The sequence below is a fragment of the Achroia grisella genome, unplaced genomic scaffold (assembly GCF_030625045.1).
Source record: "Achroia grisella isolate CSIRO2021 unplaced genomic scaffold, CSIRO_AGI_Agris_v1 utg460, whole genome shotgun sequence".
NCBI lineage: Eukaryota > Metazoa > Arthropoda > Insecta > Lepidoptera > Pyralidae > Achroia > Achroia grisella.
Genome location: NW_026712870.1, coordinates 583,662 through 609,963, shown reverse-complemented (window position 1 = coordinate 609,963; position 26,302 = coordinate 583,662). Strand labels below are relative to the sequence as shown.

The 26,302-nt window shown below is 35.0% G+C and overlaps 1 protein-coding gene across 2 annotated transcripts; it reads right to left on the bottom strand.

The window, feature by feature from the left end:
- Positions 1–664: 664 nt before the first annotated feature.
- Positions 665–26,302, bottom strand: LOC131845181 (pre-mRNA cleavage complex 2 protein Pcf11). Of its 2 annotated transcripts, none has more exons than XM_059194218.1 (16): positions 26,125–26,302; positions 25,820–26,034; positions 24,910–25,035; positions 24,650–24,826; positions 24,025–24,192; positions 17,923–18,054; positions 15,814–16,609; positions 10,631–10,793; positions 9,061–9,350; positions 7,026–8,618; positions 6,126–6,462; positions 5,275–5,501; positions 4,331–4,569; positions 3,428–3,604; positions 2,765–2,978; positions 665–2,293 (listed from the first exon to the last, which is right to left on the bottom strand). In XM_059194218.1, the coding sequence occupies exons 2-16, from the start codon at positions 25,970–25,972 to the stop codon at positions 1,938–1,940; spliced, it is 5,148 nt and encodes a 1,715-aa protein (XP_059050201.1). In that variant the 5' UTR covers positions 25,973–26,034; positions 26,125–26,302; the 3' UTR covers positions 665–1,937. The 2 variants fall into 2 exon arrangements, with proteins under 2 accessions (XP_059050201.1, XP_059050202.1); XM_059194219.1 differs by having other exon boundaries at positions 10,631–10,781.

Below are 26,302 nucleotides of genomic sequence, written 5' to 3'. Positions count from 1 at the left end.
GACTAGGTGCATTATATTAAAGAAATCACAATCTTATTTTGCAGCCAAAACAGACATCAAAACTACTATATATTTCTGCTGAAATTATATTGTTATAAATGTGTTATTTATCTAATTTGTTATGTAATACATATTCATAGGATTTCATCAGTTCTCTAGTATCCATAATACAAGCTCTGCTTCGGAACTAGGTGGTGCTGAACTGTCCAGGGTCATTATTATTATTACTCTACTATGTATATTAAAGAAAACACAATACAATTAATTTTTAATGTAAACATTTATTTACAAATCATAAAACTAAATACAAACATTGAGATGCTAAATCTTAAATTAAAGAAGATTTAAAGAATAAGAAAAGAAAATATGGTTAATAATAAAATAGTAGACTTTTTACATTGATTGAGAGATAATGTTATAAGTCTGTTTCTAACAATCCTATAGTCTCTTAATTAGTGTAATAGTATACAAAATTAATGCAATGCAAACATAATAAAACAGCAATCAGATTAATGATTTGTAATAGTTTTTCCTCAACTTGATCTGAGACAATTTTTATCTGAAATTGCATTACAGTTATCTGCAAAATAATCTTTAAGTGGTAACCACAAGGTTTCTATTCCTTTTATCAATATTCGACGTGAATATATATATATATATATATATATATATATAAGTTTAATACATCCGTATACCTGGAGCACGATATGCACAAATCAAAGCTTGAAATAAAACTAAGCATTTATTAATTCTATATATTCTTTAAAATGTAAATAGAATCAGTATTGTAAAATATAGACACCATAGTTTACGAGCTTATTTGCAGTATTATATTTAATGTAATCACTAATAAAAGCTTTTGATTTGTGATGTAAAAATAAAAAAGCAAACTCGATACCAATTTTTATTTCAGAAATCAGCAAACAAAGAATAACGAGATTCTTCAACAATAAACAGTATATAATAGTCATCTATTATATAAAGTAACTACACTACAATTTATATATACACAAAATAATTACAATATGTCTTATATACAGTAAAATTCACAGACTGTGATTATTCAATATGAGAATGCAAAACTACGAAATATCAAGGAACTTAACTTAGTATCACATTTCGTTTAAATAAATTGGTAATACACATAACTACAGAAATATATCCTATTAGAGTACATTGAAACCATGTTTCGTATTATAAGAACTTAATGGGAAGTTTCAAGTGTTATTGAACATTTATTTTGGGTTTGCAACCACAATGTAATAAATTTCAATATGTAATAATGCGATTGGCTCTAATATACATATAAGTATACAATACGACTTATTAAAGTATGGCGATTTCCGTATCAATTATATTAACAATAAATTATTTATATATACATAATTTCAGCAATCCTTTCAAAGCTAGATCCCCAAACTATTTAAATAAATGGGAATGGTATAGATTCAACGCAATTTACTTTACGAGTTGTCTAATCTGCTCACCCTTATAATTCTGTTGATAGAATATAAGATTAATCCTTATCAATTTCAAGTTTTCTGACTACTTTCAGATTGAGCCATTTTATTTAAGTTTCAGAATAAATTATATTCTTATTGATCCTTTGAATTTATTGAAGCATTAGTAATTCCTATCAAACTATATATTAAGTATAATAGTTAAAAAAAACAGTGGCACTGTCTTACAAAGAAGCACATAAATAATTTACAAAAGTCCATGCTCAATTTGTAATTTACATAATTTCAGTTATAGTTCAACTGAGTCAGATAGAATCACACTGTTGTGTAACCGTAAATCGTTTATTATAGAAAAATCTATAATGAGACTTTTATTGCAGAAATTAAAATCCATAAACACTGCATTCATATTAATCACTTCACAAATCGAACCTAAAACTTAAACACCAGTAGATTGACTAGTCTATCCATAACAATTTACATAATAGAACAAAGGCCAGACAACTCGCTGCCTTTATTCACGGGTGGTTTCCTAACGAACTCGACACCTTCCAGCGTCGGTTTCAGGGTGTACTCCAATTCCGGTTCTTCACCGGGGGGGAGTGGTTCATCATCCATACTTATATCCTCGAGCAGTTTGTCGTCTTGTATGTTGGTTACAAAGGAGGGTATTGTTTTAGATATGTTTATGCGAATACCGCCTAGTAGGGAGGCGACGGGAGCTGTCGTGGCATCTAGTTGTACATTTCCGTCGATAGAGGACATCACTGTGACATGCGTTGTGTCCACTGTGGTGGGGATTGACTCCTCTGCAGTTATTATTGGCTCGTCATCTGCAAAACAAAGTTTAGATGCAAACTAATTTGAAGAACTAGCTTCATTAGTGTAGTTCTCGGCCCACTGTACAACTATACAGCTTGTATATCTAACTATTTTCAGGCTTATTTGTACATTTTGTTAGTTAGTTAGTTATAGAGTTAAGTAAATACGGACACAAATGCTTTGCAAGCTATGTGTGATTCACATCAATGAAATTTAAGGAAGGGATAAGTTTTTTTTGGACTACTCTAATGTCATTGGCTACAACTGGCCTTTACAGCTTCACCCTGTCGCCAAATGGTATCTAGACCCACATAAGGACTTATGGAGCGGCTGAAGATCAACTCTCGCCGGATACGACTAATTTTCCCGCTAAGGGTCCAAACCTGTACTTAGGCCGTCGTAATTTTGTTCCGCTTTAGAATTCAACGGGAGATCTATGGGACGGGTTGGTCTTATGCAAAATGAATTCTAGAAATACTGACCAGGGTCTATGGGCTCGATTTTGACTTTGACGTTGGCGAAGTCTATGGCAGCGAGCGAGTCGAGTCGTTGGCGTTCAGCGACGGTCTCGTCGTCCGTGTCGTCGTCGTCGACGTCGACGTGCTCCACGGGCTCGGCCTTCAGCACCACGTCGTCCTCGTCGCCGTCGTCTTCCTCGGCCTCGGGCTGCGGCGCCTCCGTCTCGTCGTCCATGATCTGAACCCAATTATCGTTACTTACAACACCCACTTATATAATTTATGGAATACTATTAGTTTTCTATTTCTCGGCATATTTTTTTCATGCGAATGCTCGATAACATTTCTCGAGTTGTTGATTAAAAGTAGTCTAACTAAATCATAACACTGTCTTTCACGAAAACAAATAAAAAAATATTAGGCTTTTGAATATCTCGTCATTTTTTGTTGCGAATTTTCGATACATTTTTTTCGGTTTAGTCTACATCGAGAGCTAAATCATGGCACTCTTCCACGAATACAAATAAATAATTAGTAGTGTTTTCTTTTCTCGGCATTATTTTCTCGAGTTTCGAGAATTCTCGATACACAGTTCTCGAGTTGTTGGTTAAAATCAGTCTAAATCGAGGTAGTTAACCGCTAAATAATGACACTCTTTCACGAAAAAGGTAAAAATTATAAACGTACCTCTACGGGTTCGCTCATCTCCTTATCATCTGGTTCTACGACTTCCACGACGGACTCGTTGTCAGACTGCGACATGATATCGTCCACGTCTTTGATTTCAATTGCTTCTTCTACTTTGGTGATGTCGGTCACAATTTCCTTCGAGTCTTGGACCGGTTCTTCTTTGGTCAGTGATGCCTGGAGACGTGCAGAAAAATTATTTTATTTATTGTTTATTATACACAAAACAATTACAAACATAAATTATACTACATAAAGATGTACAACTGGCTAGCTTAACTCTGTAAGAAAAATTATCTGATATATAAAATTCTCATGTCACAATTTTCGTTACCAAACAGGTCGGGAAAGGAATGACTGATTTTTAAAAAATTTTTATGCATATTCAACGCACCGCTCCGCAGGCTGTGTATCAGCAACTGCGGCCGGTGGCGGACACCGGCACTTCTTGTCCGAACGGCATCGACATTTACCAGCTTACTACTACCATTCTAAGTTTAATGTGCCTCTATCTGTATTTCATAACAGTTTTTATATCATGTCTATTAACACAGTCCACTAGTTTTATTAGCTATTCAGGACTTAACATTGGTCCTTCGAGCCACAGGCGTTGAGCGTTGGGTGCGTAGTTAGATACATATAAAATATACAACAAAAACATTTTTTAACTACAATTTGGATTATTATGCTATCAAATTGGTCTCTGCTCGGCATATGTCACGACGCTGGTATTTTGCGGACATATATATAATAATAATATAGGCGCTGAGTTTATAAATGATAAATTATAATTTTTCTAACAGTGAGAAAAATTATAATTTATGAACTCATTAATTTTATAATACGCTTTGTTACATAGAAACTTTTGGTTCATAGTAAAACTCAAGCTTATTGATCACTAACCTTATAGTCCTCGAAGCAGAGCGGATGGTAGTTGTTGTCGTTATGTCGCACAGAGTTCCTGAGATGCCATTCCTCCTTATCCTCGTTGTAAAACTGGTGGAACAGGTCGCCGCACAGCGCGCAGTGCTGGTCCTGGGGAGCGCCGGCAGCCACGCTGGGCGCCTCCTCCGCCGGCTCCGTGAATAGGCCTTCGATTGCGGCTTCCCCCTCCGCGCCGCCCGTTTCGAACCAGCTCTTTTCTGTATTAGCAAAATAATATAATTTAAAAGGTGTGACATGATCACGGTTGATAAATTCCAGAACTATGAATTTGTTTGTGCTATATACCTACTGCTTAGACTTAGTTGGATATGACGAATAATTTGTATAACAATAATCATCCTGGATGTTTCACACAGCGCTATCTAGTGGCAAGCTGAGCTTGTTTTATAGGTACTAGACAAATGATATAAATACTTAGAAAATACATAGAAAAAACCCAAACCAACAAACCATCACAATCATGTATACAAATGAAGTAACCTGTGTGCTAAGTAGTTATGCTGAAATTCGTAGATATTTGTTTTTCTGTTTAATATTACGGTAACTTTTTAACTTGTGTCATTACATAATACATGTAACTTTAATCGCGTTACTAATTTATTGATATGAAAGAAAATATACACACATTTAGGGATCAAACATCAAAGTAGGGTAAAGTTATAAATGTAATTTAAAACATTGCCTTTATATCATCAACATATTGAAGCCATATAGGGACGACTTGGTTCTCCTTAGTGGACCTTCCTTTCTGCCTCGTCGGCAGAGCCGGGCGACTCCGAAACGGGGTAGTAAATAAATAATTATAGATGCTGTGTTCAGTGCACCTTCATTCCTTCTTCGTACCGGTAGTCCCGCTGGTGGTCCTATCTGAAGTGCCAGTAAAGTAACAAGTAGATACTGACCCCTCTCCTCGAGGTCCTCGAGCTCCTCGTACTGCAGCCAGTCGGAGAGGTCGTAGTGCCAGTGCCGCGAGTGCGCGCGCCTGGCGGAGTCTCTCTGGCGGCGGTTCTGCCGGAAGTGCCAGTCGAGGTGCTGCGAGTACCGCACCGTGTGCTCGGGCGGGAAGCGAGCCCCGCAGCTCGAGCACTGCATGCCGCCGTACAGCCGCCACACCAGCGCCTCCTGCTTCCTAAAGTCGACCATACACTCATTACTCGCCTTGTCTATGTACCATCATGTGCTGACGCTAGCCGAGTACCAGTGGAGGATAAGCAGTCATCGAGGTTATTCCCATCCGCTATCCTCGTCACATTTGTGACACCCGGGGGAGTTAGTGGGACATAATGTGATATTAAGTCACACTATGTCACACTAACTCCCCAACATATAAGTAAATAATAGTTGTTTAAGTAAATAAATAAATAAACATCACATATTTTGTTATAGTTCCACTATCTTCGTTTATAATGCAAGTTTCGTATTTCATACTTAATTCATTAGATGTGACATAGTATAACATTAGGTTTGTAACACTATGTTTCACTAACTCCCCCGCGACGTCACACTCTCCTACCTACTTGTCACATATTACATGATTAAAACAGGAGCTATGGCTGGTAGACTAATGATATAAAATATGTTTACAAGCAAACTAATAAGATATTAATTATAATCATACTAAACAGTGAGAACTGATAGCCAAAATTTTACATATTGCTCATGAAAAATGCCAGAAATATAGTTTACTATATTCTATAAAATATATAATAATCTGTATCTAAAAAAGTATATGTATGCATAAAATATAACTTACACTTTCAAGGTGTCACTCCTCAGCAAGTCTACTCTATGGATTTTAGTCTTATCTTCTTTCGGCTTGGGTTTAACTTCTTCCTTAACCTCTTCCTTAGTTTCAGTCTTCACATCATTATTAACGTGCACTATGCCTGTAGCTACCAGTTTAGCGAATAGATCGTTAACATTAATATTGGCAAGCACTGGTAGTATTGGGTTAGCTGGTTTCTCATCAGCTGGAGTATCAAGACCTGGTATTTTGTCGGCCTTCGCAAACAGCGGTTCTGCTAAGCTATATTCTGAAGCAGAGGCCGGCGCTATTGATGACGGCATGACGCTTGCTAACATGTCCAGACCTGAAAATATAGTTGGAGTCAATAAAAAAGAATTGGGTTATCTATTTATTAATTTTCTAGCTACTACCCGCGACTACACCTCCTTTTTTAGTTTAAAGATAGACTATGTTAGTCCTAGTGATATTTCATTAAAATCCGATACAGCTGTGATTTACTTGCGAAAAAGTATGCAACAGTTTGACACATTTTACATTTCTAATAGTATAGATATGTTTCTAATTATTCAATTGTAAATAGACCTAATGACGATCCAGGCAAGAAGCCGCTGGAGATAGATGATTAAGAGAGTTAATCTCAATTAAGAATGGACAAGGCCGTAAAGAGTATTTAAATATTAGAATAGAATTAAACAATATAAAATTCATTTTATTTAGAAACTTCTATTATTTCATACTCTATTCCAATTTGTGTAAAAATGTTACTTACTGTCTACGACCGTAGCTGTAATTTCCGTTTTGATTTCGGACAGTTTACCACCTACTACTTCATTAAATTATAATTTTGTACTAAAACAGGACGGATAGTATCAAAAGTTTCGTCAGATATTACAAAAACTTAATTACCTTGTGTATTATTATCGCTGTTAACTTCGGGACTTGGCGTTTTCACCGGTCTCTGAACTACATCTTGATCCGTCTCCATAGAGTTCTGATCGTGAATGTCTTTGAAACCGAGTGTCGGCTGTACAAATGGCTCCACACGTGCACCTTCCATATTAGCTATCTGTACATGACCAGCCTTTATATTACGCGGCAGTGCTGAGAATCTGATGAAGAACTTCTTGTTGCCTATTGTTATTGGTTTCGGCAGCTCACCGAACTCAATCTTGAACGGTTGCTCATTGATGAGAACAGTTCTTAATGAATCAACAAAACGAACTGTGAACACGTGACCACTTATATGGAACTTCTGCACTTTAGCGTCTAAGTACAAGGGACACATCTGTGTGGCGTCTACGATAAGGTTAATTTTTCCAGCAACTAGATCTGTGCGTTTAGTTTTTCCTATATCCACTTGGGGAGGAGGTCCTTCTAATTGTACTAATCTAGGTTTACCATCGATGATCGTTCCAATAGGCTGACCGCCGAAAAAGCTCTCGTACCACCTTCCATTTATAAATAGCTCTCTTGTCGGCGCTCCGAACCGGATGTTGAAGACTTGATCATCAATCTCCACTTGTTTGTATCCTTCATTAAAAGACAATACAACAGAATCCTTATTATCAAACGTGACTCTCCTACACCCGGGCAAGAATTTGATTTCTCTAGGATCGTCCCACTCCATCATAATGACTGCTGTTTCACCATAGAATCTAATCTCTCTTGACACTCCGTCTATTTGGATCGTTTTCACAGGATCTTGATCTATGTACTCTAAGACTCTATAATCCGTTGAGGGAATTACAACTCCAGGCGCGCCGAGTGGAGGTGGGGACTGTGTCCTTTCGTATGGCAAGAGTGGGCTTTCGCCCTGGCACATGCCGAGTGTTGGCGTCGGTAAAGGACAAGGAGGCCGCGGGTCGAACGGTGGCCTCATCGCTCTCTTGTCGAATTTTCCTCTAAAGAATGGCGGCGCAACACCACGGAATCTCCGCGGTACATATTCCTCCACTCTCGGCCTGGGCTGCCCTCTCCATGTAGGTATGTATGGTGGAAACATCGGAGGCATGTTAGGAGGCAGTGGCAATAAACCGGTGGAGTTCGGAGCCTCGCCTCCGTCCATGGGGTTTATATTCATTCTCATGTCAGAGTCTTGAGGACGGAACTGTTGACTATCCGGTGGGGTATCCATGTAGACAGGAGTAATCCTCTCATCGATATCTCCAAATCTGTTTCGGTCAGTCGGCGACGATTTGGGGCTGGCCACTTTATTATTTTCGTCCTGAGTGTGAGCTTTGAGTTTTCTTTTGGATACTTCTAGTGACTCCCTCTGTTTTGCCTCTTTCAGTTTGAGTTTCTCGTTCAGTTGTAGTACCTGATACATCAATGTATTGTATTGATTTTTGTCTAATTGCCCATCACTGTACTGCTCTTTAGCTTGGTGCATTATAATTGAGATGGTCTTTTTATGATCCTCTGTGTCAAAATCGTTTGTGTTTTCTGCTCTTAAATCTACATCTTCGGAGCTGATAGTACGACGTCTCTCCCTCTCCACACCTAATGAAGAAAAAAAATCAATGAATGACTGAGTAATAACAACAGATTGTTGTGGTTGAGAGAACTTGTTTTCATTACTTGCTAAATTTTATTATGCACTTCCAGGAAATTTCGTGATTTGGATATTTTCTGCATTTTGCTCAAAAATTTCTGTAAGTTTAAGTTTTACAGAAATTTTAGACTTTGTAAGTTTTCTGCGTTTGTCTATTTCTCCTGCAAATAGCTTGCTTTGTTTCATTTGAAGTAAAATTTCATTATTAGTGCAAAAAGGTATGATACTTTAGTCTTCAAAAATGGCTAATCATGAGGAACACCACGTACGTAAGTACATGTATATAGGCAACACTTACATTAGGGCCGTTAACTTATTTAAAATTCCAATAACATACATATTCTAATACCTGTCGTTAAAACTAATAAATAAAACAATCCAAACACTTACTCGGAGATTTATTGAAGAGCAACGGTCTTCCTAATCGGTCTTTGCCTTTAGTTGCTTCCGCCAACTTTGCCTTAGCTATATCCAGCTTCGATGGGGTTTTCTTTGTATCATCATTCTTTTCTTTGACCTCATTCCAGTCTTTTTGCTTTGGCGATTGGTGTGGCGAAGGAATGTCTTCGTCCATTTTACTAACTGCTTTGGGTGAATCTTTAACTGACTGCGGCGGTGGAACATTCAATTCCTCTACTTGGGGCAATTGTCGAAGGTCCACATCTTCGTTACCGAACAGTCTGAAAAAGAACGAGTTTTAGACTCAATTACTGCCCGTAATTGGTCAAATTTCACAGTACGACAAGATTTATTTTGGACTCAAGCAGTACTAAAACTTGCGGTACTGCGAAATTTGGCCAATCTTGTCTTCGTCGTTACAATTTTTAATTGCTCAAGATTATTAATATTAAGTGTATTGGACCCAATTGTATTGAAATAACAGTACCTGTTTTGAGAAAGGGCTACATTACGTCATCGCAAACTGTTTACACTTTGCTTAGGTCGTTTCAGATTGGTGTGCACGAAAGTACGGACTACTAGACAAAAGTTTTAAAAACTATTTTTGAAGCTAACATGACAAGCTGTACATTTTTTTAAATATTCAATATACAGACAGACCCCCCTTTTACAATTTTAATGTATGTATGTGTGTGTATAGTAAATAGCTGTATATTCAAAAGTTTGAATGGTTTACACTATTATCGTGACTTACTAGTTTTAACATCTCAACATGAGCCACAATACACTTCTACATTGCAACTACCAAGTAGATAATTGCGTTTGAACAGGTGTATATTCATGTATGCTTAACTCTATACAAAATGCGAGTATTATTCCAGTTCCAATAATAAATATAAGATATTTACCTCAGTCGCTTTTAAACTAGGTACAAGTCAATGCAATCGAGTTCACGAAGAGGCTCAAGTTTTATGACTTACAAATTATATTAATGTGTACTGAATAAAAAGGTTTTAATCTTTATTTATGGAATGTAAGTATTAAATAGATAATAATAGACTATTAAATTAAATTGTATTAAAAACATAAAAAATCTACTGTTTTTTAGACAAATAAGATATAAATCTAACATATATATGCTTGTAATCAATTAGGTAAATTGAGAGATTTTTAGTAATGTGGTGATGACCCAAGCTATCAATGTACCATGCCAGGTTGACCTCTTTGCTGTTCTTCCTGGAAACCATCGTTACTCCGTTACTTGGTGAATTTGTCACGATGGGCTAACAGATCTGATTAAAATAAAGGTAATATAAAATAGCTAGTGTGCATACCTAATCATTTTCGTAGTGACACAAATAAAAGTTGTCTAACCTAAGTAATCTAAATAATTATAAACACCCACACAGACAATTATTTTTAATATTGAATTTGTTGATAAATTTATATATTACATATTTGAATAACAAGTCCATATAGATTAACACTCTGTACCTACTTACCTTCCTCACAAGAAACCTAGCGTGAAGGTTTTATGTACGATAATAAAAAAAATACTTACATATCAAATTTGTCGTGTTTATTTTTTTTAGCTTTAACTTCCGGCAACATTTCCGTTGAGGGTCGCTTCTGGCTGACCACAGCCGGCTTCACATCCACTGGATGCAAAACTCGAAGGTCCACATCTTTGTTTTCATCAATTTCCGGCACATCTGGAAAATGGACTAAATTTTTATGTAATCTAAAGTCTATATTTGAATATCAGATATATGCTGAAACCTTTTACCTTTACCCGTTCCTTGTGAAATTGTCACCGTCGTACACTTACCAGTAACTAAAATATACGCTTACCGTTATAAGAACTAGATGGTCACATTTAACTAAACCGATGTTTGGTGCGACCACTCACGGCTGTTGTGAAGTTACTAACCTACACGTATCGTAAAGTATTCACATCCTCAATCTTGAGGCTTAGAGCCTGTATGTTAATCACTTAAGGTAAAAACTGCAATTCTCTGAAGGGGTAGGTACTGAATAAGTATCATACTCATTCAAACGAGTGTTCTTTAGAAGCTTAAAATAATAAAAAAAAAATGGAATATTATTTTAAACCATTTTGATTGAGATTGTTACGTGAATAATGAACCTATGTCATGTAATTTACCACCAAAAAGCTTGTCACTGCGCGTAATTTGTTACATTTCTCATTGTTTCCTCCTAATAAAAAACTGGCTCCTCGTAAATTTAAACTTTACATAAATCTAAATCACACATTTATTAACTGTCATTTAGCTTTAACAATTTTAATTATTACAACTAAAAAGTCCTACTATATAATTTAAATTTTAAAGTGTTTTATCATTGTCTTTCAAATTATGATGATAATTCGAAGGAAAAGGACAAAATAGTGCCATAAAAATAGGGTTATTAGGACAATGAGAATATTTTTGTCTTTATGAGAATATTTATTCCTCTGCTTCAGAGGATTGCGATTTTTTATCTAGTTTTATAATATTTAGCTATCTATTCAGACAGATAAGAAGTAGAGATAGATTATTCAAACATTCTAAGTAGATTTGAGAATGTTAGGCACAAACTAAGTGTAGTATAACTGCTGCCCCAACCGTGCCCATTACTTTGGGACTACTTGCAACAACTCTTTGTTTTAATGATATATCAGATAGAAAATATTCCTATTAAATAATATGTAAGAAATTGTGCTCAATATTTCCAATAATAGATGATCTCCTTAGACTAATTAAAGTCATTTACAGAGTATAGAGAATGTCACTCGACACTAATATTATAATATTAAAAACGTCTGTTCGTTGCCTTATCACGACTAAACGGTTTGATCTTAATGAAATCAAACATACAATACAATACATCGGTGTGAAAGAAACATCACTAGGATTACAATAAAAAAACACAATCTTTTGTACGTCCTAAATTATTAATTACTATGTTAGTTAGGCCCCATATATGTAGAAAACTATTATTTCTTATCTATCACATACGACTGTATACACTATTTTCATGCACTGTAATTACGTCTTGTAGCAATCAAATATATACCTATTACGTATTGATATATTATATTAGTTGGTAATTAAAAACTGAGAATTCATATAAAATATATGTATTCTGTTATTACATTAAGTCATTAATTTTCCTGAACAACCTTATTTAAACTGGTATAAACATAATAAGGCTATTATTCTAAAACATTAACCATGTCTTATAAGATTAATAAAAGAGATTTTCAATAATCGTATATAAAAGTAGGATGCCCTTGAGAGACGAGAAATAAATAAAAAAATCATATCTATATAACGACTGGGTACACGTACAAGGGCCTAAATAGAGGACTTAAATGCGTAAGAGTCAAATTTACTATTTTATTTTAGTATAATGGACTCTTCGTAACAGTTACACACATACTGATATGCACACGTTTATATTTCTATATATTTGTTTAGTATAATACATACACATATTTGCATTAAATATAATACATATTTTTGTTGCAAAAATATACTATACTAGCTGCTCCCGCGACTTCGCGCAGCTCACGCTACGGAAGCCCTGAAATATTAATAATTTTCCGTTTTTGCAACATTTTTCACTATTGCTTTGCTTCTACTGGTCGTAACGTAATGTTATATAGCTTAAAGCCTTCCTCGACAAATGGACTATCCAACAAAAAGAATCTTTCAATTCGAACTAGTAGTACCTGAGATTAGCGAGTTTAAACAAACAAACAATCTCTTCAGCTTTATAATATTAGTATATATATATAAATTTTGGAAATAAAAATGAATGTAATAAAGAATTTCATAATGGGAAAATTAATATAAATACAATTGTATGTGAAATGATAGCGAGTCGATGTACGTGCGTGTACGAATGAATCTGTCAGTCTCTAAAAAAACAATCTAAATAATTAAATGAAAACTACAAACTTTTAAAGGGGATATTTTACTTTTTGCAAGGACGGCCTTGTTAAAAGGTAAATTCGTTTTGGTTTGGTCTGACGTTCATAAGCGGCTAAAATGTCCTACATTAATAAATATTTTTTTATTTGATTTTGAAATAAATCTTCGGTATTTAACTGTCGTGCAGCGATCGTTCATTTTATCTGCAAATATGCCTAAAGACATTTTAATTAGAAACATTATTTTGTGAATATAAATATATTATTACGTATATAAAATGGGCTAATGGTAAACTGATACCCGATAAGATTCTAATAAATTATTTACCCATGTATAATGTACTATGGACTATGTAGATATCTAGGTTTTAATTTATGTTTTTTAACGTTTATCTTATCTTTCTATACCGATACTGCCATTTTGGATGTAAAGATAACGATCGAAATATTTTAAGGAAACTTGCCTATGGATTTGTCTTGAGAATTGATAATATTACAATATCTTTTGTAAACAAATTTCATAATAATAATTTGAAAGAAAATAACACTAAAAATCTCAGGGCAATTTTGTAGGCCTTATGGTATAACGTTAAGAATTAAAGGTTTACCGAAATCCTTACAAGAAATTACGAGTTACTCTAAAGTTATACACTTTAGTTTAAAAGGATCTAAGAAATATGGAACTTATTTCTTTGTGAGATCTAATTGGCATGGCACGGGACAAACACAGAAATAAATACATGATAATGGAAGTATAAAAAACACTGTAAAATTGCCATAAATGTCGACAAACACAGAAATCGCATTGAGAAATTCCATATACACAGGTAAACCGTACGCTAGCTAATGACAGAACCATAATGCTTTGGGGGCACATTTTTAGTTCTTGGCGTACATATGTACGCCAAGAACGGTATATATTCCCTTTTTTTCGAAATATTTCTAACACTGTTGCCCTTACAGCTTTACCAATTAAAAATAGGTGCGAGTTCAAAAGACTTTCCAAACCCGAGAACTTATGGAGTGTATAAAAGCTCAACTCCCGCATGGCGGATACGATTTCACTCTAAGTCCACTAGGATTTCGAAGATCGATCTCAAGTCGTAATTTCGATCCGCATTTGAACGGAAAAGGGGTCGATTGGAGGGGCAATTTTATGTCCGGAGTGCTGGACGGTGTTTGGGGTCATCGACTTCGCAGACGAGGACAGTGTCGTGTATTGGTTAAGATATCGAGGTAACGGAGCGAAAGAAATGTAATCCTGAATTCCTGTTCTTTATATAAGCTTGCTGATAACAAAAATCTTTCAAATGATAATGAAGATACATCTGAAAGTATGTCAGTTGTTCGAGCTTCTAATATAGAACTGTTAAATTTCTAGGTCAATTAATACGCATATACTTTTTATTGGCTCAGGGCCATTACTGTCATGTTGTAAATAGATTTTCCGCTCTTCAGATTAGATTGTTTTGCAGAGTCTAAATGTTAGCAGTAGGTTAGGCTACCCTACCTCATAGCCTAGGCCCTACCATATGCAGTACCCTTAAATGTACGTAATAACTTCATACAATAGATCATGTAACTGTTGTTAACAAATATTGTTTGAAACAGAATAATATTACCAATTTATAGATTATGCATTTCAAAGCATTAATCACATCTTGCAACTGATCAGCTTATATATAATCCCTAACTTGGTAATTGCAATCTGTTTTAAACCAGCATTGTTTGCAATAGAGTTACACAATGGAGTTGCAGCAGATTGTACATTAATTTTTAAATATATAATGCACTGTAGTTTCAGTTTAAATTTTACTAACTGTACGAGCGAGTCTTAAGAGTTCAATTTAAATTACTAGAAACTCGACTTAATTCCCTTTTTAAGTAGTATAGTATATACTACTTATACATAACTTAAAAATTGGAATTTAACGAATAAATTTAAATAGCTTAGAAAGAATAAACAAATGAACTAACTACATATTTTACGAATACTATAAAAGATTTTATATGCTGAAGCAGAAGTTAATTTAAATGTATAACTATATTTTTGTTTCCCATTACACAGTTTCAAGCACTTCAAACATCTGAAGATCTGCGGAATGCATAAAAAATTATACCACCCATTTGGAATCATATAATTTTAAGCCATTTTAGAATATTCTTGATAGTTCTAACCACTGTTGATTTCTCGAAGCGGTGTTGTCCAAAAACTGAAGCACTGTCCATTGAGATGATTGTTTCCAAACTCAAATTACACACATTCTCTTGTCAATGTAATAATATTGCGGGAATTCGATATTATTTCATAGATATTAGTACTAAACCATGTGCATATAAATAAATTATTAATATTATAAATTATATCGTATTTGAGAAGTTGCAAGTATCACAGGCACACACAGTTTAGATTTAGAATATATGACACCATCGTAAAAAAGCCCTTTAGTAAAAAATCGTGCAAAGGTGTACCTACGTATTGAAAACTGAAATTGTAAATGTGATAAATTCTATGACTGTGCAAATACGAATAATGAACTTGAACCTTATGTGTTAAAACTATAATAGTCATTATAGAATAATTAAATGTTTGGTTTTGTGATTCTCATAAAGACCTTAACAGTATAGGGTTATATAACAAGCCGGCGAACACGTCAATATGAATACTCCAAGAGTTGAAAAATATTTTATTTTCACACAAGCGTCATTCTTTTGGCTCTCTCTTATAATCTAGTATCACAGATATATGACTAGCCTTTATATCTATAAGATCTAACCTCGCATTCGGTTAACATGTAATGATATCTTACTTGATGACTCTTTATTTTGGACGGCGTTATCCTCCTGGGTCTCGGTGGGCAATTTCTCGGGGCTCTCGGATTTCTCCTTATTCCTTCGCATGTAGCGTTCTTTATGATAATTTTTCAGCTCCTTGAACGCGATCACTTCCGGTTCCGGCGGTTTCTCCGCCTCCTCGTCGGCTCTGCGCTCCTTCTTTTTACGAGCCTCCTTATTCCGTAACTTCTTCTCTGGGGAGGATTCGCTCGAGCTGCTCTTGACGGCGTCTTCGCGCTTCTGCTTCTTCTCCGCGCGTAACTCCTTCCTCTTCTTGGTCGGAACCGGCGAGTCCCTCGCCCCCTCCTCGCTTCTATTAATTTTAGGGATGGGCGGAAGCTTGTTAATCTTTTTGAGGTCGGGCAGCTTGCCAAAGTAGTCGACTATCGAGTCATCGGCGGGGTCGGCCTTCTGCGACTTCTCGTCGACGTCGTTCCGCTTGCGGGCGTCGTCCGACTTTTTGCTGGGGCGGTGGTCGTCGCGCGACTTCTCCTTGCGGGGGCGGTCGTCGCGCGACTCGAGCCGCGGGTCGCGGCGGCGCGGGTCGCGCGGTCGCGCGACGCTTCCAGGCTGCACGTCGATCGTGATCACGTTTTTGCGCTTCGTGACACGCTCGAGGGGCTTAATGTCGAACACGTTGGGTGCGATGGGGAGCTGCGGCGGGGGCGCGGTGGGTGCGGGGGGCGGGGGGCGGCGCGCGAGGCGCGGGTCCCTGCGGGCGGCCGCCAGGGCGCCGCTGACGGGCGCTATCCGCCCGAGCTTGTTCACGGGCTGAAAACAAACATATCGATGCATTCCTCTGGCAAACGACGTAATATAATGAACTTGAGCAATTACAGTCCTGTAGAAGATATAATGATAAGCGCTACAAATCGACCATTACCCATAATTAAAATTCTTTTTTTTTTAATTGTGCACGATATTAACATAGGAAAACAACCAGACATATAAGTCATATTGATGATAAATACACATTTACGCACCGTGCGAGGATCTACTCTACGACCTTCGAATGATGAAAGACATTGATTAAAACAATATAATTATTATAAAAAATCCTTTCGTTCCATAACGTTTATATTGTGGTAGTCAGACACGAGAACAACAGACTTAATTATAAAAAAGTTGGGTTATTATAAACAGATATCAAGTCGAATAAAGTTATAAACACTTAATATGATAACTTATTTTCATTTGGAATGGCAAGCAATTATTATGAATAAGAAACTTGCCTGTTGCTCTTTTAAATGAATGATATTCAACTTTCAACGTTTTGTGTAGATAAAATAATAAATAACATAATTTTATAAATAAAATACATAGCTACTTGATCAATAAAATAATAAAAACATTGATCAGAGAAGACCAGCCTACAAATTATAGATATTCATGTTAAGTCTTCTATAATATCGACAAAATAGTAAATAATTCCAAATACAAAATGTCAAGAAATCAGTCATCAAATCAAGGGGAAACATCAATGTTTTATTGTCTATCATCCCTAGACTTTGGTCTAGGGATCCCTACAAGCAGCACCGTTTCACAAGCAAAGCTGATTCTATAATAATAATCTCAAGACAATTCACACAACCCCCTCTTGTCCCAAGTTAAGCTCGCTTTAACATGTATAACTAGACAACTGATACAAATACATAGATATTTTTCGTAAATTCTAATATATTATACATAGAAAACACCTAGATGTATACAATCATACTGATGAATACAAATGTTTGTGCCGTGCGAGAAAACATGAAGCTGAACATCTGTAGCACTGAGGCCGTCATTCTGTCTTCATATTGTACTAGCTGACCCGTGCAACTTCGTCTGCATTACACTTACTTAACATTTATCATTATATGTCCCAATTTACATAATATCTTTTTAAATTTGTAGCCTGTTATTCTGATATATTATTGTAATATATATTACTGTAAAGTTTCATCAAAATCCGTTCAGTAATTTTTGCGTGAAAGAGTAAAAAACATCCATCCATACCCATAAACTTTCGCGTTTATAATCTTAGTAAGATCTATTATTTGGTAAATTCCCAAAACAATTAAATAAAATGTTATTGAACTGACCGGTCCGAGGCGCTGTTTGACAGGAATGTTGGCCACATCCGGCGCGACGCTCATAACAGGCGCCACGACCGGATTCACCAACGCGACAGGCATCGACGGGGGCAGAGTAGAAGGAGGTATCACTGTTGTTACCTATAGATGAAAACAAATAATTATTTACCAAAATTATTTCATATTTCACATAGCATTGATTCCTACACTAGCCTGGGCTACCCCCACCCCCCTCCCCGATAGATCCCCCGTCCAATTCAAACGGGGAACGAAATTATGACTGCCTTAGCCAAGGTTCGGACCCCCTAGTAGTGCCCTTAAACTAAAGTCGTATATGTATGACGGGAGTAAGCCTTCCGCCGCTCCATAGGTCATTCCGCGGGTTTGGAGTGCCATCTACACCTGCCCCCTATCATCAGTGAAGTTGTATAAGCCAGCTGTAACTCCCGACCGACGGATACGACTTTCTGTCTTTCTCTCAGTTTGAGGAGCACCCTGAGGGGTTGGAACCTCGGCTCGGCTGAATTGGAGGAACAATCGGAGGGAAATGTTAGCGATTACATCAGACGAAGGAGTATGACATTTTGTAAAGATAAAGTAAATATAATAGATAATCCTTAAAAAAAACAATATGATTACTACCATTGATTATACACGAACACAAACATGATATAAAATTTTGTTTATAGTCAATAGTACCGTAAAAAGGTTTAAAATTAATATTAATTACGATCTAAATTCACTGACTGCTAGTATATATTTACTTTTTAGAATGAGCAACATAAAATACAGCCAATATAATAAATCGTGCTTTTATATACAACTAGCTGTAGCCGCGATTTCGTCCGTGTGGAATTTAACTTTAATTTTCTAAAATAAAAGTAGCCTAAGTTACTTCTTAATATATCAGCTACCTGCCAAAAAAAAAGTCCCGTGAAAATCTGTCCAGCCATTTCAGAGATTATATATTAGCCGGAACAAGAAGACAGACATAATTGTAAAAGATGTTATTTTGGTGTATGTACCGTATTTATATTCATATGCATGTAGTAAAAAACGGTTTTTTCAATATTACAAACAGAAACTCCAATTTTTTTATATTTATATATGTATAGATATGCTTGTTTTTATATATACTAATGGTGTTACAACTAACTGTTCTTATATTTACAGGTAGCCACAGTATGCTGTGTTACATTATACATATACATAGTTGATTACGCTAAAATATAGTTTATACTTCAATTTAAGAATTAAGTCATTGAATATTTTCGGTCCGTTTTTCAACTATTTTCTAAACGCGTATGGGGTAAGAGAGTGGAAGTAATCTACAATCCTACAGTCGTATTTTTAATTAGACGAAGCTAGCTGACAGTAGCTAATGTCACTTTGTAAAATAATGTTGCCATATTTAAAGTAATAGTGATGCGTTCAGTTCTCGTTCAATCAGATGAATGAATTGAATATTAATCATTTCAAACTATAAAAGAATATTATTTCTATTTTACAATAAAATTGTATAAAAGCAATATATTATTACAATTTCTGTTTGTTTGTCTATACTTTCATTTGTGTTTGTGCTAACTTCAGAAAAGATTAATCGATTTGTGTACAGTGTTCAATATTGTATTGTGGTATGTTTCACAAAAAATAAAGTGCTCTCATGTGCTTCATTCAGTTCGGTTTACAAAAACTTATATACTTCTATCTACAAACACGTATTTGAGGAGAAAGCAGTCCTATTATTCAGACTAAAAAAAGAATGTGTTTCGAAAACAGCTGACATTTTGGGAATTGGTTCGTCCGATTATTCATATATTATAGTTATAAACCTTGCTCTTGAATAACTCAATCTATTGCTAAAAATTACATTAAAATCCATTGCGTAGTTTAAACGATCTAAGCGAACACATAACCGAAGCGACTACACTTTATACTATGTAAAGATTTTTGAGAAGTTGCGACTACCAACGACAGACATGAAGTGGTAGGTTTCAGCTACTTAATGTATAAAACTTTTTATGCTTAATATAGTAAATATTTCAGTAGAACTAAAATTTATTTATTGTAAGTTTATACTAAAGAATTTATGTATCATAAGTTACTTACCCCGGTTTCGCCCGGGTGTACAGGTATTATACATATAAACATTCCTCTAGAATCACTATCTATTACAAAAAACCGCATCAAAATTTGTTTTAAAGAGTTATGCATACATAGGGACGGATAGACAGCGAGAGGCACTTTGTTTTATACTATGTAATGATAATGTAATAACACATTTAATTTTTGTTTAATATCTTTTATTTATCAAAGAACAACGTAGAAAAATTCTAATTTCTTCCCTAATTAAAGGGTAATAAGTATAAAAATGATAAAACACTTACATAGTTCTTATTATAGTAGTATCCCCAAAACATCATGGATTTATTCTTAATCACACTTATACAACATAAATAGTCACTATAATTTGATTAACACCATACTCTATTACAACTATTCCATCACTCACTATTCACTAATCACTACTTGACACTTCAAATTGATCACTACCGTCTTCCACCACTATCAATTCTGCACTGGCAGGTCAGTGAACAAAATCAACATGTGTTAATTTTATCACTTGATAAGAGATCCCTACCTATGCACATCTTTGTGGAGTGAAAGAGACAGAAATAAACGTCATTACGCATTTTTCTTGGAATTAATTTGGTGGTACAGAAGAACCGACGTCTATTGTTAGCAATCACAGGTAGATTTTTTTGTTACGATTTTGTATTCTTCTTTTGACAAAGTTAGGTAAGCAGGTCATTGAGACTATTCTAGGGACCATAAACAGCATTTAATAATATGTTTTTCTAATTATTTTTTAAGAAACGAATTTACTAAACCCTTTCTAATAGAATTTCTTTCGGAATGGGATCAAACTGAAAGCGAAGAAACTAATTTACTTGTAAGAATTTATAATTCCTGTAGGTATATAATGGATTTTGTTAACAAGTCCCCTCTGTCAGACAAACTGGTAATTTATTCAACCAAAAATGTCTTCATATACAATAAATTATTACACACATCATATCTAAAAATCGGTATATTCTAATCGCATAATATTACATAAATTCCGGCTAATCTCTGAAATGGCTGGATCGATTTAGACGGGACTTTTTTTGGCAGGGAGCTAATGTAAGCCGTAACTTAGGCTACTTTTATTTAGAAAATAAAGTTAAATTCCACGCGGACGAAGTAGCGGGATCAGTTAGTATTATATAAACATATCTGTTGCAATATATACATTAGCATATGCCGATAAGTTCTAAAATATTGCATACTTGTTTATGATAATACTTGTAATCAAACAATAACTATTGTATCATACATTTCATATCAAGATAAGGAATATCTTACGATATACGAATGTGACAGTTTATAAAGAGGTAAAAAATAAAAGGAGAAAGTATGCTTAGTCTTGTTTTTATTATTATTAGCACTTTTTTGACCTGTACAGATCTATTAGCTCGCCCTTTTTTCCAAAATTCTCTACTTAGACAAGATAGGAGCTATGGTTTCTGATCTCCTCAGGATATAATGTTTCATTTTATATAGGAGAATATTTCGTTTATGTATGAGTGGGAAAGTACAGCCACTAAGATGTGTAGTTTTGTAGCGGGTACTAACCTTTAGTATGATGCTAGTCATAGTCAATCACGACCATACGGCTGGACGGCTTTGATAGAACTATATTCGAAACAAACTAAACGTATAATACTGGTAGTGCTCACTATACCATGGGAAACAAATATACCTAAAGATCAAATAATAGAAACAAATAAATATAGCGAACTTCTAAAGGAATTACTAAAAAATAGCTATATGGTCCGGAAAAGCTGTAAGGGCCAGTTGGAGCCAACAGCATTAGAGTAGTCCGAAAAAAAGAATGGTTAATTTATATGAAGTCGAAATAAGAGCGAAAGGTATACCAGCGAAATCTTTTTACAATCTTGTAAAAGATTTTAGCCTATCCAGAACTGCCGTGAGGTCTATACTAGAACATGTATATAAACCAGCACGCAGGCTCCTACCAGATATGACTGGGCAGGTAGAAAAACACGGGCAGTGAAAATGAATGTTAACGTACACCGGACAAAAGTCCCTTTAAACTTACATCTGATAACAAGTCCCGAGAATTGCTCGGGGTTCCCTCCCTGGCATACTATGCACCCATCATCTGCCATAAATCCTAAGATGTTCCTCCGTTGTTTTACAGTATACCCAAGGACTACAGTGTGGCGGCGTGGTGGGCCGGGTCCTTGGGCTCCCTAAAATATGGTCGAGCGCAATGATGGCTGGCTCATCCGTCATACTCGTGAACGGGTGCTGTTTGTAGGGACTGGTCTGCTCTAATCACTATGACTGATTTCCTCTTATCAATTGTTTAACCAGTTGGTTATATATTCAATATTTTTTCTATTTGAGTATTTAATAGAATTAGTGCTAATTGGTGGTTTGTATTCACACACTTAAACTTAAAAATGTAAAGTAATAATAAAATTATTTAAAAGAGCAACGCGCAAGTTTCTTGCTCGTTCTTTTTGTGATGAGACAGCTTTCCGAATGAGCGGTAGATTAAAAAAATGTAATGACTATTCAAAAGTGCTTCAATGTAAGTTTATTTGAATAAATGATTTTCTATTCTATTCTATTATATTCTACTATATTATTAACACCCGCCCTGGGTGATGATCAATAACGCCATGTATTATAAATTATATATAGACATAGAGAAAACTTTTTTTATTTTGGTAGAGAAAGCATCAGATCTAGACTGATAGGTATTGGCCTATCAGTTTATATTAGATCCTTTAACGAAAGAACCAATGTTTTTTTGCTGTTGGCCGTAGCTGGCCTTTACAGCTTTACAGGACGGTAGGGGGCGAGTGCAGATGGCACTCGAAACCCGCTGAAGGAGCGGCTGAAGGCCAATTCCCGCCTGACGGATACGACTTTAGTCTGAGGGCGGCACCGCTAGGGGCGAACCTTGGCTCAGGCCGTCATAATATCGATCCCCGTTTGAATTGGACGGGGGATCGATCGGAGGGGAGAACCAATTTTATCAATACAGCGATATATAGAGAATATGTTATAAACCTAAATCTAGAGACTTTAAAAGTTATGATGATTATTATTTTCTTTTCTATACTCAGAAGTGATTACTTGAAATAAGCTTCATTTGTCATACACATGCAATAACCAAAGTCTACAATAATAGACTATAATTATTCTGTTTCAATGTTATCAGAAAGTCGTTACAGGGACAATGAACGTTAAGTAGTCATTAAGAACAAAAAAAAGGTTAAAATTATATTGAAATGAAAATTGTATTGACCGGTAATAAATTATTACAAGGTCAACTATTAATGTTTTATAACTATGTACAGTAATGTAATTAACTTACTTTGTTTTCGTTGTAGTAAGTTAACTAATAAATTAACTAAAAACGTAACTAACTAATAAAGTAAAAATTAAAAAGAATCTATATTAACCTATTTTTTCATTATTTTGTCTCAATATATTTTAAATGAACACTGTATGACGTGGGGACACATTATTCCGAGTGAACTATGAAAATAGATAATTCATATTAATTTTCGAAAGAGCTACAACACAATTTTCAATCGCAAAATGCTGTCAACATTATATGTTTGCAGCTTTTTGCGAGTATAGTTACATAGTATAAAACAAAGTCGCGGTCGCTGTCTGTCCGTCCCTATGTATGCTTAAATCTTTAAAACTACGCAACGGATTTTAAAGCGATTTTTTTTTAATAGATAGAGGTTTTTCTCATATATCCATTCCGCCACATACAACTATTCCGCTTTTGTTCAACAATTTTTATTGCAGCTCGGCTATTATTGTACAGCCTATACTACGATAAATGGGTTATCTAATAATAAAAGAATTTTCAGAGCAGTAGTACAAGAGTATACCCTGAACATGGAATCGAAACTCACAAGGTTAACAGTAGTACAGCTGATTACCCTGAACATCAAAATCACAAACTTTGGAATATTAGTATACTTGTGTAAAAAAACAGTTACTAATATAAAGACTCACCTTAGTAGAACTCTTCTCAGTCATCTCTAACTGCTTGCGAGCCTGCTCCAGTTCCATTTCAACTTTTTTCCGCTGTAACATCAATAACTCTTGTTCTTTCTTTGCGAGGATATTCCGCATCTTCTCCTCTTCATCTGGTGGGGTGGTGACACTTGTTGTTGCCATAGGCTGTAAAGTAAAAGCAATATTAATAACAAGTTCCGTCACTGTTAAATTAAAAAAAAAAAGCTAACTTAGGAAAAGGACATTTAAATAAGTAATTAGGAACTATCTCTTCACAATAGATTTTTTAAGTTAAAGTTGGTATATCAACAGAATATGATTTAATTAAGAATATAAATTTTGGTTTTTGTATACTCACTATAAAACCATATCATTTACATAAAATATTACATATAATTTAACACAATAATTATGTGAAATTAAACTGCATAGCCATTAACTATAGGAAGATATAATATGAACCATCAAAAAATAATAATAAATATAGCGATAGTAAAAAATTTCTCAGTATTTTTTTATATGTAAAGAAATAGTCCATCGATCAAACAAATTAAGGCACACAGGGTTAGCTAATAAATAGTAAATAAAATCAATATGAAACATAATCAACTAAAAATAACACCTTTTTCAGAAAATTTGGATTTACATGGATGTTTGACTGCTGAGGCTGTGCTTGAATTGGCCACGCTGGATCTATCAAGTTCACTTTAACATCCAGTTGGTAGAGTTTTGTTGCTGGGAATACATCATGCCATGTTTCACGCAGCTTAAACATTTGTGATCTCACTCTCTCATCAACCTGTGAAAACGATTAATTTTAGAATACAATTTAAATTTGAAAAAAGAATTTAGAATTCAAACTTGTAACATGTTGCAACATACCTGTTTAAAGGTCCTTGTGAACATGTTGACAATACTTTGAGAAAATTTCTGAGTGTAAGCACGTCCAACATTCTTGATAATGGAATCTACTAAATACAGTACAGGCAGCTTGATGTCCGGGTGTACCTGTGTAGAGGAAAAATATTTTCTAGTCCCAAAACCCCTGGCTGAACAAGTAGACACACTTTTGTTCTTGTATCAACCATTTCTGACTTCCCATTTGTAATTTAATAGAAAGGCTACAGGAAAGAATAAGACAAATGTTTGTTTAGCAACCTGTTTAATAGTGAGCGTCCGAAAAATAAATAGTTAGACAGTTTTAAAAACCTTTATTTTAACAATTGCTTACAACTGAAACGGAATCTGTGTTCATAATGGATGTATTACATGACTGCGGACACAATTATTATGAAATCATGGAATTTGCTATGTTAACTTGTAACAGGTACCTCCCAATTGATTTTTTTCACAATAAAATAGGATTTCTATAAAAGGAGTATATATATATATCTCTATGATAGAAACAATTTTTTTTACACTAATATTGCTAGATATGAAATTAAACTGTTACACCAGAAAGTAATCATGTTTATTGGTATGTGTGATAGTAAAAACAATAAAAAATAATCAATTCTAAATAAAATTTCTATGTTAATCTACTATTCAACAATGAATATATATTGCAAACTAGTTTCATCATACAAAATAATATTAAACTTAGGAGATACCTGTGTTGGGGAATTGTTACAAAACTCGTTTTAATGCCATCACCATAAACACGATTGGCACGGCAAAAGCGTGCGTCATAGCTTGCAAACACTTTCCCTAGTTTCCGTGGCACTCACGTGACACCGTGACACATTTTTTTGTGACGATCCGTGTACCGTGTAATTTAAAAATGGAAATTCACCTTTTCCAAGTGCTTCTCAACTGTTTCAACGATAACACCAGCATGCTCGATGTTTTCTTCTGCGAGTATCGTCAGCATATTTATGAGAGGCTTGCTGTTCATAGTCAAGTCCGCCAAACTCGATGCATACTCCTCCGCAATTTCTTTTGCCATGTTGGATGGTGACAGCGGTGTTTTTTCTCACCATACCAAGCACTGTCTTCAACTGCACATCACTGCAATTAACGATTAAAATACTTATTTTCATTGTTACGTGTACTCCAACATGGCGAAGTTTTTACAAGGCAACATATAAAGAAACTTACGTTATCACAGATTAATCTACACAGTCGATGATAAGTAAATATGTAAATGTAAATATCTCACGTACAACTAATTACACATAGTGTTCATAATATATAAAACACGTAAAGATAATAAATAAACGAATATAAGTATTAACTAACGAGTCTCACGGCGTTTTAGTGAATACAAAATGGCGGC

Coding starts and splice junctions, on each gene's coding strand:
- LOC131845181 (XM_059194218.1), bottom strand. CDS start 25,972: ATGGCAAAAGAAATTGCGGAGGAGTATGCATCGAGTTTGGCGGACTTG. Junction 10,794..15,813: donor CCAAAATAAAGAGTCATCAA/GTAAGATATCAT, acceptor ATAAAAATTTAG/TCCATTTTCCAGATGTGCCG. Junction 9,351..10,630: donor AAACACGACAAATTTGATAT/GTAAGTATTTTT, acceptor GTTCTTTTTCAG/ACTGTTCGGTAACGAAGATG.